Source organism: Bidens hawaiensis, unplaced genomic scaffold, assembly GCF_021521415.1.
Source record: "Bidens hawaiensis isolate Kalapana, Puna unplaced genomic scaffold, B.hawaiensis_p1.1 tig00022002_1, whole genome shotgun sequence".
Taxonomy (NCBI): Eukaryota; Viridiplantae; Streptophyta; class Magnoliopsida; order Asterales; family Asteraceae; genus Bidens; species Bidens hawaiensis.
This window is the reverse complement of record NW_027493409.1, coordinates 284,521-299,309: the sequence shown is the minus strand read 5'-3', so window position 1 is coordinate 299,309 and position 14,789 is coordinate 284,521. Positions and strand designations below refer to the sequence as shown.

Here is a 14,789-nt window from a genome sequence, read left to right as displayed (position 1 = left end):
CGCCAAACCCATCACCTGAACCTAAGGGAAATCCGTCCAAAAGGTCAGGTAGATGGGAAGGAGGCAGAGGTTGGCGAGAAGCCCCATGCAAACCTGAAGGATCGGCCGTCGTTGCCGATGACGGAGGAGGCATGGTGAAGGCCGCCGCGGCCGCCGCGGTCGCCGTTGCAGAGTCCGCAGCAAAAGTAACCGCCGGCTTAGTGAAAGATGCTGTAAAAATGGCACTGACAGCCGGCGGTGATGTCATCACAGCTGGAACAGTTGGCTCAATGGAATGAGCAACTGAACCAGCGGAGGCAGGCGCAGCCGCTTGGGTCGTCGCCTCAGGTAGGCTGACCAAGCCTACCGTCATGGGCGGGGGGGTACTCCTCCCCGCTCCACCCTGGAATGCGTCAACATCCACGCCTGCACAAAGAAGAAGTATTAATGATGGAAATCTATGAAGTTAAAAATAAATTTTGTACTTACGGGTTTTCTTGAGCCTAAAAGTGCGGACAGGCGGGGATGAACCCGATGGAGCCGGCCTCTTCACGCCGGTCACCGTTGTCATCCTAGGCTCTCCGGAGGTGACAATCGTCGCAGCCTCCGGAGCAGTGGTCTTATCACCACCGGGGTTCCCCGCCACCTCCTCGCTCTCGGCCTCTGAGTCAGACCGAGGCACTGGATCGGCAGTGGAGGCCACCTTCTCCTTCCCCTTCCCGCCGGCAGCCTTCTTCTTCCGCACCAACAGAGGACCATCTGCGGATTCCTCATCAGAACATACGATTAGAGGAATTCCAGCAGAGGTTTCAACATTGAGGTGTCGAGGGTTGAATAGCGCCTTACCTGGCCGCCTGGCGCTCAGGATCTCGTGGCCTAGCGGGTAGACCTCCACGAACCGATCCGCCGTTTGTTCTAGGATGGGCAACTCGTTCTCGTCTAGAGCGCGAGTACCCATCCGAGCGGGACTGTCAGCCTCCCGCGGATACATGAGCGACTGCAAGTCGTTCCCCTCTGAAATAAACAAGAAAGAAGTTAGAAGAGATTCTAAATCAACAAAAAGAAACAGAGCATACCGTAAGGAACAGAGTTCGAACCGTATTCAAGGATGATTGGGATCTTTTGCGCATCCGCATCCTTCCACACCCGGCTCATCCCGAGCATCACCATCCCGGACTCCGCAAACCGGTAAACCGGAGATTGGACTCGGGATATCTTCGAGAACCATTCCGCCTCCTGGTAGTTGGAGGCGTGAAGGCTGGGAAGTGCTTGCCCATTCTTGAATTTCATGGCAAGGGGGATGGCGCGAGCGGAGATGTAGAAGAACTCTCGCTTCCACGAGCGAAGACTGCGCTCGGTTGCGCAAATCTTCAAACCCTTAATCCGGGTTATCAGCGTATACCACCCCTGGATGCACCTCCAAGAGTAGAAGGTCATCAGGCGGTCGACATAAGGCTCAATGCCCAGAATCCGGCACACCCACTCGAAGTGGCGAATCTTCGCGATCGCCATCGGGTGCACCTCGGTCAGGTGCACACCGTGCCTCTCCAAGACACGGTACACAAACTTTGTCAATGGGAACCTAAGATTCCCATAAACAAAGAATGCAGCATATACCCCGATCTTGCCTCTGGGGGCATCATACACCGTCCGATGGGGTTCAGGAAACTCAGGCTCGAGAGACTCGAGCATGAACTTCCTGACGATGTACTGATATAGATCGACAGGCAGAGCACACTGGCACTCGCCAGCAGTACTCTTGTCATCGGCAAACACCCCAGCCTCCTGGGCTGTAGATTCGAGATCACGAGAAGACATCTTGCAGATGAAAGAAGAAAACGATTTCAAGAGAATGCTCGACTGAAAGGTGAGTATTCGCCGGAAATCGTTTTGAAGATGAAGAGAAGAGTGAAAGTGTGGATTACAAAGAACCCTCTCCCCCTTTATATACTAATCGCAATTAATGCGATGAATTTAATGCGGAGGAGAGAGAAATCGAAGGTGCAATGAAACTATGACACGTGGCAAAAAGCAAGCTGGCAACAGCTGTTGAAAGGACGCGTACCATTAATTTCGCTGCCACGCGCCCGAAAAATCGCGCCCACGCGCCTGAAAAAGCGTCTGGAATGACCAGGTACTGTCACGTCACCATAACTTCCTGCACGTCCTGACACAGTCAGAAGAAACCGTCGGACGACGTTTCAGAGGTTTGGACTGTTCTTATCCTTTCACCAACTCTTCGAATTTCAAAAAAAAAAAAAAAAAAAAAATTCAAAAAGATTCAAAAGTAAGCGGGAAAATACCCCTTACCTTGGCAACCAAGTAACCATAAGACGGGTGCGGGTACAGTGTCAAGGCAAAACCCTTCACATACTTAGCACCCGCAGGGAATTGACGCCAGGAATACCTTGGAAGTAAAGTAACCGTAAGACGAGTGCGGGTACAGTGTCAAGGCAAAACTCTTCACATACTTAGCACTCTGCAGGGAATTCAAACCAAGAAGGATCTTCTGGGCCATGCTTGCGGAAACGGGAATAACATCCCCGCATGACGGGAACGTCGAGAACTATATTGTTTGAAACTCCAAGATGGAATTGGTGGTTTTAGCATAATTGATCAATATGTTGAAAACTACCAAAACCCCATGGAGAATCCACACAAGTGGGACTCAACGCTCCTGACTTGCGAGGAGGTTACAAACCTACCCGCTTCATACCCAAAGATCAAGCAGAAAAGTCGGGAATTTCTGCGTGACATCAGGAAAACCGCGGGAAGAATCCCCACGGAAAACCTAAAAACTAAAAACCCTTTTCAAAACCCCTTGCTAAGTCCAAAAGTTCACTTCACTTATTAATAATTCATGAGAAGAACATTGGACTGGGGGGACTTGAAGAGGTAGGTCCCAGCAGAGCCCAGTTGGACCCGCAAGACTCACCTTGAACAGGGACGTCTGCGCAACGACCAACTGCTCCCGCAGGACCCACCATGCTCAGAGAAAACCTTACGCGCAGTACGCCAGCTGTACCCGCAGGGAAAGCCTCCCAATGGTGAAGTACCCCGCCTGTTCCCGCAGTTGCGGATACAAGCCATCAGGGAAGGCTACCCGCACTAACAGCAAGGCTACACGCACAAGGCACTAGCTACTTCAGTAGTCACATGAAGGAATGAGCAAGGCGGGAATACTCCCGCCTAAATGAGCCAGTCCGTATGCTTCTGGAAGATCTTTTGTACTATACCTACTAAGGTATGGGCAGAACAGACGATCTGACCAGAACAGCCCATGAACCAATCACAGGGTGACAGCTCACCGACAACAGTACGAGGAGGAGCACCCTCTAGTACTGTTTGTCATTATTAGCCGCTGCCTACTCACCAACCCTTACTATGGGACGTGCGCAGCCTACAGTTGGTGGAACAGTGCATAGCCGGCAGTAAAGGAACAGTGTACAACCGACCTTGTTACTGTCGGCCGTAGTCTATCCACCAACCAGCATAGCCTGTGCGTAGTCCACTGTTGGTAGAACAGGAATACTATTCACCTGGCTGTACCTTCTAGAAAACCTACATTCGACTATAAATACTCCAACACCTTGGAATGGTAAGGACATCATCTGATATCTCATTCTTATCTAGCAATCTCTTAATATACACTTATATTCAGAGCAATCTAGTCTGATTCTCACGCCGGAGGGTGGTCACAAGGAGGAACCCCCCCCCCCCTTCTCAGTGACGAGCTTACGGTGTCTGTTTTGCAAGTCACCTGAAGAATAACCTTCTCTGCTGGACCTCATCCTCGTGGGAAACATTACTTAACCCCCAGATTATCCGTAATCTGCCCCGGGTCACTTCGTGTTTCTTCACACATGAAAGAGCGAAGGTTGCTTTTCTCAAGTACTCCAAGTTCACCTATATTACATTGCATGTCATTCACACTTTAAACCATCCCAAAACCTCCTAAACCAAAATCATTCAATATTCTCAAAGGTGATTGATAATTAGGTATGATAGACTGAGGACTCGGAAACAACTAGAATTTCCAGCTCCAATATGTACTAGTACCCGATTTTGGGTACCCCCAATTTGTGGTCAAACAACAAGCGACGTTTTCTCTTTATGGTACCATGCTTACAAGAAGGTACCCGCGACACTCCGTCCTATCTAAGGTATATGAAAAGTATTCAAACACCATAACATGTTAGAAGATGCTTTGCTAATAAATAAATATACTTAATATTATAAAAGTGATTTACAAATGTTAAATTGAACTGGCTACAATAAACTTCTTGTCATCGTCGATTTACATCATTCTTTTGGGAATTAACAAAAGACGTGAATAAAGGAAAAGGAACTATATTATTATACTCCCAACAAGTTAAAAGCAAATTAACCATGACTATTCATTTAGACCTTTTCAGATGCTACTTTTAACTATTCATATTTTGACCAATTTATTTCCCGTTACGTTTAAAAGAATTTTGTCTTAGTGTAAAATACGAAAATTGTATATACACAAATAGTGACACATATTTAAATAATGATTATAACTGAATAAATAAATCATACATGTTTCAACCATATCTATCAAACCCCTATTATATGTTAAATCTTTTTTGAATTTACTTTAACCTTATCAGTTAACATATATACATATTTCCATAAGTAACAAACTATCATCACTCACAACTACTCTATTTTTCGAATCCTAGCAATCCTAGATGACAACAAACTTTTGTATAGAGCTTTTTGTAAACATCATGTCTATAAACTAAAACTAAAATTTCAATTATGTAAATTATAATCCAAAGCTTCATATGGATAGATTATTATTAATTTATAAGTTCCGCATTATGCGTGTGTTTAAAACATTATATATCAACATGTGTAAAAGGTACAAGTATAAAAAATAAAAATAATAATGAGTTGGTGTAACGAGTCACAAGCTATCTCAAGTTTTTTATGATCTGAGCTCAAGCATAACCTATTTCGACTTAGCTTGTTCACTTAGGCTCATCTAGACTCGCTTAAGGTCATACTTATACTTAATACATATAAAAAGTATGAATCTTTAAAAATAAACGAGTTAGTTCGACTAGCCACAAGCTTTTTACGAGCCGAATTCGAGCATAACATTTTTACGAGCCAAATTATAGCATAACATATTACAGATTCAACTTATGCACATGATTTTAAGATAGTAACACATCCAAAAAAATAATAGTTATATAAACAAGCATGTGCTGGTTGGTGTAGTTTTTTATGATCCATGTGACATCCATTGGCAAATATATGTGTACAACTTTTTTAATATTTGAACTTGTATAATAATAATAATAATAATAATAATAATAATAATAATAATATTGTTTCATTGTTTCTGTTATCTTTAGCACCACTTATATTAGATTACACAAAGCAATCAATCATCTCCAAACCCTTCAAAAGTCTTCAAACAATATCCCAATATATATATAAACACAAACAAACATATATAGATCTAGAGTCTGTATAATTATTATTATTGTCTCTATAATGGATAAAAGCTGCCAAGAATCTTCTACTACAAACCCTAACCCAAACCCTAATCATGAATCCAATAAAGTTCATTACTTGAAACAAATCTATAAACTATCTCATTCAATCTCCAAACCCCCAATTACAAAACCCTTTAAATACCATCCTCCGCCGCCGCCGCCGGTGGTGTTAACCGAATCTCCGCCGTACAACCACCCATCGCAACAACCGCCGGTGTACAACGTCAGCAAGACCGACTTCCGGGATGTGGTTCAAAAGCTCACCGGATCTCCGGCACACGACCGGCCGGTGAAGCCACAGAGCTCAAGGCTACAGAGGGTTCGTCCGCCGCCGTTGGAACAAGTCTTCGCCGGTCAACGGCAGAACCACCAGCCGCTTTCGCCGTTGCCGCCGTTGCCGTCGGTGCACTCGGCGGCGGAGTCGCCGGTGTCGGCGTACATGCGGTGCTTTCAGACCGGGTTTACTCAGGCGCCGCCGCCGACCACGGCGATGTTGTCTCCGAGGTTTCCGTTGTTGTCTCCGACCGCTACGGCGGCGAGTCCGAGATTGAAGTCTGTTTAATGATTAATTAATTGTGGGAAATTAGTATGGCTTAAATTAGGGGTTTTTAATTTTAATTTAAATGCTGGTCTATATACCATATATATGTTACAGGATATTATTATTATTAGTTATATGTGTATGTTTTATTATGTTTCAATTTGGGGGAAAGATCAGTATGCAAGAACATTTCAGAAATTTGTTTCTTTATGTTTTCATGAATTTGCAGACATTTTTATGTTTCTAATTGTCATTTTTTCTTCTACATGCAAATTAACACATGAATGTATATGGTAAAATCGGTTTGCTAGAGCCACTGGTTGAGTTTAAAGAAGGCGGGATATGGTCGAAGAAGTTTTATTCTTTAGGCATAGAAAGATTGCTTATACTGTGAGATTAACTGGGGAAAGACCGAGTCGATATGTAGTATTACAAGCTAGTTTGTGTTGTAATGAGTTAGATACGTGTGGTACTTCTCACTCGACTGTTGTGAGTTGATGTATCTTATCGTTTGTTTGCTCGTTGAACAATCTAAAAAGGTATGCTAAAAACATTAAAACACCATTGGATTTTGTTGTGGTCATTTTTGGTTTTGGCTTAGTTTTCAATAATTTATTTATCAGAGACAATATAAATACGAAATATCATTCGCGATAGAAGTATAGAATTAGAATCTTGAACATGAACATTGATTGATTAGATTTCTTGATTTTTAAGATTTAATATCACTCGCGATAGAAGTATAGAATTAGAATCTTGAATATGAACATTGATTGATTAGATTTCTTGATTTTTAAGATTTCTTGATCACCTAGACTTGATGCTCAGGTTACCAAACCTAAATCATTGTTTAAATTTAGGTGTTATAGGAGCACTTAATCACCTAGATGTGATGCAAATTGCACTTTTGAAAGCTTATTAAGCATGGACACTATTTTAAATGTTAGTATGGATGGAATCATAAATCATACATTGCATTCCAACATCCAAAATCAAGAATTTAAGATTTAATGACTATGAGTCTATGAACATCTAAGACTATCCTCTATGGTGAGGGGCTTCGAAACCCCTCCCTAGTGCCACGTCAGTGTCACGTGGGCACTAGGGGCTTCAAAGCCCCATCCCAAAGATACCCCTCTATGATGAGAGGGCTTCAAAGCCCTTATTTTTTTTTATAAATTTAATAAACATAATTTATAAAAACAATAATAAAATAACACTTGAAAGAGGATAGCCTTACCTCCAACCCTCTGCTTACCTTTACAACTTAGACCTGATTTATAAAGCAACAACAAATACATATATTGATTTGGAATTGAAATCGGAACCCCAATCCTCACTTTCACTCTCTTTTTTTCATTTAAGTTCTCCCCATTGTTTGATTTAATTAGGGTTTCACTAACTCTAATCTCCATTGAGATGTCAACGACGGCTGCGGCAGAGAAAGACGACGAAGTGAAGGGCGGAGTACCGTTGTTCAGTGGCACGACGGCGTGGACACCATTGGCCGCCGGAAAGGCTCGACGGAAATCATTAACCGAAGAAGGGGAAGAGTTAGCCGTTGAAGGGGAGGGGCCCCACAAAAACCATTAACCGCGCCGGCCGTTGGAACAATCCTACCCTCCGCGCCCAAGGAAGCACCGCGCCCCACTGCGGTGTTCCGCGCCCATCGGCGCCCGCCAGCTCAGCCTTTGGAGCCCCATAGCGACCAGTCTAAGTTTGGTAAAGAATCTTGTTAGATTAAAGGTTGCAAACGTCATAGGAAATAGAACAAGTCTCTGAACATCCATAAGTTAAACGAATTTGCTTTTTAAAGTGGGTTTGCTTTAGGCAACCAAAGTTAAAGTTAAGGCTAGATTATCTTGGTCACATTAACAGTATGCAACCAAAGTTAAGGCTAGATTATCAATGGTCACATTAATAATATATCGGTCAATTAACCATATTTCAGATTAATAAATTCAATTTTGCCAATATTTATAAAAACAAACTAAAAATGAAATCTTAAAAGTGCGAAGAAATATGAGAATAAACAAGCAAAAGCAGATTAATAAAAGGACAAGGCATAGACAACTATTTGATTCAAAACACACTTGAATAACAATAAGATGATCAAAGCCTCTAAACAGTCTTTTTTCTAATTAGAATAAAACCAGGAAATCGGATCCGATGGTGTAAAAGTCATCATTCCTTTTGTTCCTCACTTGGTTTGGCCGCCCCGGCTTCCTTAATCTCATCAGCTCCCTCATCCTGTTCCATTATTCATGTGTCAACAATCGACATTAAATTCAATTCATTTTTCATGTTTAGATGACTAGCTTTTGAAAATAATCAAAGGGTGTTTGAAAGTTTGCTTGTGATTATCCAACTCTGATTGGTTATAAAACATAATCACATTCAAAACACATGTCAAAACACTACCTCATACAACTCTTTTTCTACATGTTATGGCTTATAAATAAAACTATGAACATGAAAACTTTAATTCAAGGAAGCGAGAAAAAAAAACTAGGTTTTTGGTCATACCTGCATATCAGATGTCCACAAGGTAAGATTATCACGAAGAAGTTGCATGATCAAAGTGCTATCCTTGTATGAGTCTTCACCCAAAGTATCCAACTCAGCAATCGCTTCATCAAATGCCTGCAAAACAGAGTTAAAGAATCCTGTTAACTCTTATTCCCAAACAGTAACTCTTATTCCCAAACAGTACCTGTTTGGCAAGACCGCATGCACGGTCTGGTGAGTTCAAAATCTCATAGTAAAACACTGAAAAGTTAAGAGCCAGTCCTAGACGAATTGGGTGTGTTGGGGCGAGTTCAGTATTTGCAATATCCTGCAAAATCAAATCTTATATCACATATCAATAATATGACAAAACAACTGATGAAAGTAAGAATAATGTTAAATCTTAACCTCATCTATCAATTCCAAATGCATTGATTAAAACATGACTGAATCAAAGATCACATAAATCAATAACAAAACCTAAATTAAATAAGAGTGCAAACGAGCCGGGCTGCTCGCGAGCAACTCAAGCCCAGATCGACAAAAAGCTCCAAACGAGCCGAGCTTTTTCAAACGTGAGCCGAGCCTGAGCCTCAAATAAAGCTCGTATAAAATATTTGAGTCCAAGATCGAGCTTTGTATGGAAAGCCTGCGTAGGCTCGTCGAGCCATAACACGCCTTGTGTAATTTTTAAGTTTCGCCTCTTTTGGTCTTCTATGCATTACTATCATGCTGCATAGCGGAGCTTGAAACCAGCCTTGGCTCGTTTAAGGTACTACATGAGCTCGACCCAAGCTTAGGCTTGTTTATGGATTTTCAACAACTATATAAAAATTATTAAAAACATATATAAATTAATTACTAAATAGTAAACAAGCCCAAACTCAAGCCGATCTCAAGCTTTAGAAAAAGAGCTCGAAACGAGCAAAACTCGAGCTCAAACTCTAGTAAGTCAAAATGATCAATCAAACTCACACTCTAGCAAGTCAAAATGATCACTCGAGCTCGGCCTCAGCTTGTTTACACCCCTAAAGTTAGTCACAATAGAAATCCTAATCAACATATACAAATCTACATAGATCAACTATAGTCAATTAACATACTTTTATATAACAAACTAATCAATTCGATTGAACTAACATATTCAATTAACAAACTAACCAATTGAATTTGTAATCCTTCAATTCCTAAACTAAAGTAAACCTCAAGCCTAACATATACATTTAAATCTAAACAAACTTTTATATAACACACACACAAACCTGAGCAGCCTTATAGGCATTGAGAGTACTCTCGGCCGCCTCTTTGCGATCGGCAGCCGTCTTAAACTCCGCCAAATAGCGATGATAATCCCCCTTCATCTTCAAATAAAACACCTTCGAATCACCCGAACCCGCAGACGGCACAAGTTTCGAGTCCAACATCTTCAAAATCCCGCCGCAAATGTCCGAAAGCTCCTTCTCAATCTTGGACCTGTAATCCTTGATGACGGTCACGTGATCCTGGTTGCCACGTGACTCTTCCTTTTGTTCGATTGATGATATTATTCGCCACGAGGCACGGCGTGCGCCGATGACGTTCTTGTAGGCGACGGATAAGAGGTTGCGTTCCTCCATGGTGAGTTCTTCGGTGCCGGAGAGTGAGCCGGAGACTTTCTCCATGAATTCAACCATTTCTTCGTAGCGTTCGGCTTGTTCGGAAAGCTTGGCCATGTACACGTTCTCTTCACGCGCCGTTGATGCCATGGATTCGGTTGATGAGATCTGGTTATTGTAATTAGGGTTAGGTTTTGAATTTGGGGGTTTTTTTAGAGAGAGAAGTGTGGAGTGGGAGAGAAACGGAAGGGGGTTTTTATAACATTAAAGTAGGATGAGCGGACGGGTACGGATATCGATATTGAACCGTTGGTAACTTACCCTACTTGTATCGAATTAGACATTTCTGATATCGGGATTTTTGATACTGAGTTCGTCCCTAATTAAAAGTATGTTTTTAAATTATTATTATTATTAGCAATTTCAAATACGAATATAGTTTGAAAATTGTGATAGTTGAACTAAAAGTGAAAATGAGAACTTGTGATGGGAAAGTTATGAGACATGTCAAGAGTTAATGATAAAAAAAACAACTAGAAATGTGATTCGAACCCTAAGTAAAGCAGACTAGATCATATACTTTGTAGAACTTCTTGAATGCGTTGTATTTTAACTTATAAATAAATGACTAGATCATATACTTTGTAGAACTTCTTGAATGTGTTGTATTTTAACTTATAAATAAATGACTAGATCATATACTTTGTAAAACTTCTTAAATGTGTTGTATTTTAACTTATAAATAAATGACTAGATTGCGAGACGGGCCAAGATGAGTATCTTACATATATTAAGTAGATAAACAACTATGTTTGTTTTTATAGCTTGGTTACATATAAGTTATTTTCATTCTTTCCGGCCTTGAAGAGATCTAAATATTAATTTTACATAGTTAAAGTATTATATCATGACTTGAGGTGTAACTAATCTAATATTTAAAGCCGTGAAGAAATTGATCCATTATACAATGCATGATCAATGAGAGGCCTCAATGCATTGTAAGTTGTAACGCTTCAAAAAGGTACTCCAAGATCAATATATCTATTGTCGCTTTTTGCCTTTTTGGAAGCAACCCATATCCATTAAAAGGTGCTTAGTGAATACGATCCTTCCATATAAAATACATATAGAACTTTTTTAAGTACTTTTATATGTTAGGACAGCCTTTTGTAATGTGTTTAGTTTGTAACTCAATACTAATTATGCACTGAATCGCCTTATTAACTTTCATGCATTCAAATCAACAACGTGTACGGTGATCAAGGCAACTTCGAATCAAAATATGTAAATCTTCTTTGAACAAATAGTCACTGAGCGAGTGTACCGCATTCACTAACATTGGCCGAATCTGTCCAAACTTTTGTAGTATTAGAGGGACTTTAATTGTATATATCTAAAGCTAGGGGTTCTTGTTAAACTAGAAATGGAAATACCCGCCCATTAAACGAAAGAAAACTTATGTTGACTTATAATTTTAAAAACATTAACTACATTATGTAAGTTTTATTATTATTTATTCTTTATTTCGTTTAAAATCCCAACTTACCGTTGAATTGAGAATATATACTGAAGAGGTAGGTCCCAGTAGAGCCCATTTGGTCCCGCAAGACTCACCTTAAACAGGGACGTCTGCGCAAAAACCAACTGGATCCGCAGGACCAACCATGCTCAGAGACGTGACGTCCTTACGCGCAGTACGCAAGCTGTTCCCGCAGGAAATGCCTCCCATGGTGAAGGACTCCGCCTGTTCCCGCAGCCTCGGATACAAGCCATGAGGAAAGGCCACCCGCGCAGCATGGCTACACGCACTAGGTACTTAGCTCTCGATCATTCAGTGTCACCTGAAGGAATGAGCAAAGCCGGGAGCAATCCCGCACAGAGGCGGGAGGGGGAATACTCCCGCCCAAATAAGCCAGTCTGTATACTGAAGGACCTTTTACTGTACCTGACGAGGTATGGGCGAAAGATCTGATCAGAGATACGACAGCTCACTGATACAGCATGGCGAGCAGCATGCTCCTGTACTGTATCACTATTAGCCGCTGCCTACTCACCAACTACTGTCATACCACGTGCGTAGCCGGCAGTTGGTGGAAAGGGAACAGTATACAGCAGGCCTGGTCACTATCAGCCGCTGCCTACCCACCAACTACCAGCAGGGCACGTGCGTAGGCTACTGTTGATGAACAGGAACACTGTTGCAGCCGGCCATACCTCCTTGGAAACCTACCTTCGGCTATAAATACCCCAAATGGGTATGATCATCGACACATTACATTATCATATTATCATCATAATATACCTGATATCTGCTCTAGCAATCTCTTAATATACTTTTATATTTAAAGAGCAATCTAGTCTGATTCTCACGCCGGAGGGTGGTCACAAGGAGGAACCCCCCCTTCTCAGTGACGAGCTCACGGTGTCTGTTTTGCAGGTTATCAGAAGAACCATCTTCCAAGGGTCTAACCCCTCGTGGGAAACAGCTATCCAACCCCCAGGTTACCAGTAATCTGTCGTGGGTCCGGTTAGTGTTTCTTCATATACTTATGCAAGTTTTATTATTATTTATTGTTTATAAGTTAAATAATTACCCAATTGCTTGATGCTTGCGCAATTTATAACGTGAAAGATGAATTTGTCAAAGTTACTGTGTAATTAACGGTTTTTAAAAGATGAAACATGCATAATAAAAGAATCATAAGATATTATTTGTTTTACTATTTGAAAGATGAAAATGTTTATATCAACATAGAATTAAATAAAAAATGTCATTAGCCTTCTATTACAATACGAGATAATGGTTAAGCTTTAAGATATCTAAGTTCACGCTCACAAGTTCTTGAGTAATAAGTCATATCTAAAGCTTAAAAAATCAATATAAAATATAAACAATTGTAATAATAATATGCATATGTTGATAGATATGAATAAAAAATATAAAATAATTGTCTCAAAACTATTTCTGTGTTCTATCTTGCTTCTTATCTATATTCTTGTTAACATCTAATCTCAAAAGTCTAATGGGCATCCAGCAGAAACATGCAAACCCAAAAGGCCAAAATGGGCACACCACTTAGAGAAAACCAATGGCCAATCGTTTTAATATTATATTCTCATTTATTTTGACACCTGTAAAGAACACGACTACCGAAGATTAATATTTATTTACACAAAGTGTTAAAAGTTTTAAAATTGTTTTAGAAACATAACTGGCACACACCATAAAAAAAACAATTTGTTTTAACAATAATGTGTATCACTGACAGATCCTATTATCTCCATTCTCTGGGTATGAAACCGTGAGGTGCTACATGCTAGGCTGGCACGTCACCAAAGAGAAGCTCGTATATCAAACCTGACTCGAGGACCACCCTTAGGAGGAAACACTCATATTCTTTTGTCACATTTGGAACTTGAATCCAAAACCTCCTATTTTTTAACGAAGTCTTTACGTCTAACACTTAGGCTGGGGTCATTAGCATAAAAAACAATTAATTATGGTTTTCAATATTTGGTTTTAATTAATAAAATCAAATTGAATGCATTTAAAATCAGTTTGAATTACATGATAGTTTATTGAAGAAACACTAAGTGACCCGGTACAGATTATAGATAATCTGGGGGTTAAGTAATGTTTCCCACGAGAATGAGGTCCAACAGAGACGGTTGTTCTTCAGAGGACCTGCAAAACAAACACCGTAAGCTCGTCACTGAGAAGGGGGGGTTCCTCCTTGTGACCACCCTCCGGCGTGAGAATCAGACTAGATTGCTCTGAATATAAGTGTATATTAAGAGATTGCTAGATAACTGGATAGCAGATGATCTTACCATTCCAAGATGTTGGAGTATTTATAGCCGAATGTAGGTTTCCTATAAGGTACAGCCGGCTGAATAGTATTCCTGTTCTACCAACAGTGGACTATGCACAGGCCATACTGGTTGGTGGGTAGGTTACGGCCAACAGTAACAAAGTCGGCTGCACTATTCCACCAACTGCAGATTATGCACGTCCCACCTACTGTGGATTGTACGCAGGCCATGCTGGTTGGTGAATAGGTTACGGCCAACAGTAACACTATTCCACCAACTGTAGGCTGCGCATGCCCCACAGTAAGGGTTGGTGAGTAGGCAGCGGCTAATAGTGACAAACAGTACTAGAGGGTGCTCCTCCTCGCACTGTTGTCGGTGAGCTGTCACCCTGTGATTGGCTCATGGGCTGTTCTGGTCAGATCGTCTGTCCTATCCATACCTTGGTAGGTATAGTACAAAAGATCTTTCAGAATCATACAGACTGGCTCATTTAGGCGGGATTGTTCCCGCCTTGCTCATTCCTTCATGTGACTACTGAAGTATCTAGTGTCTTGTGCGTGTAGCCCTGCTGTCTGCGGGTAGCCTTCCCTGATGGCTTGTATCCGCAACTGCGGGAACAGGCGGGGTACTTCACCATTGGGAGGCTTTCCCTGCGTGTACAGCTTGCGTACTGCGCGTAAGATTCTATGAGCATGGTGGGTCCTGCGGGAGCAGATGGCCTTTGCGCAGACGTCCCTGTTCAAGGTGAGTCTTGCGGGACCAACTGGTCTCTGCTGGGACCTACCTCTTCAAGTCCCCCCAGTCCAATGTTCTTCTCATGAA

At 41.3% G+C, this 14,789-nt stretch overlaps 1 protein-coding gene across 1 annotated transcript; it reads right to left on the bottom strand.

The window, feature by feature from the left end:
* Positions 1-8,076: 8,076 nt before the first annotated feature.
* Positions 8,077-10,395, bottom strand: LOC143564409 (14-3-3 protein 2). The gene is made up of 4 exons (XM_077051695.1): positions 9,822-10,395; positions 8,765-8,887; positions 8,578-8,694; positions 8,077-8,301 (listed from the first exon to the last, which is right to left on the bottom strand). Exons 1-4 carry the CDS (start codon positions 10,302-10,304, stop codon positions 8,236-8,238), a joined length of 789 nt encoding a protein of 262 aa, XP_076907810.1. The 5' UTR covers positions 10,305-10,395; the 3' UTR covers positions 8,077-8,235.
* Between the last annotated feature and the right edge of the window lie 4,394 nt (positions 10,396-14,789).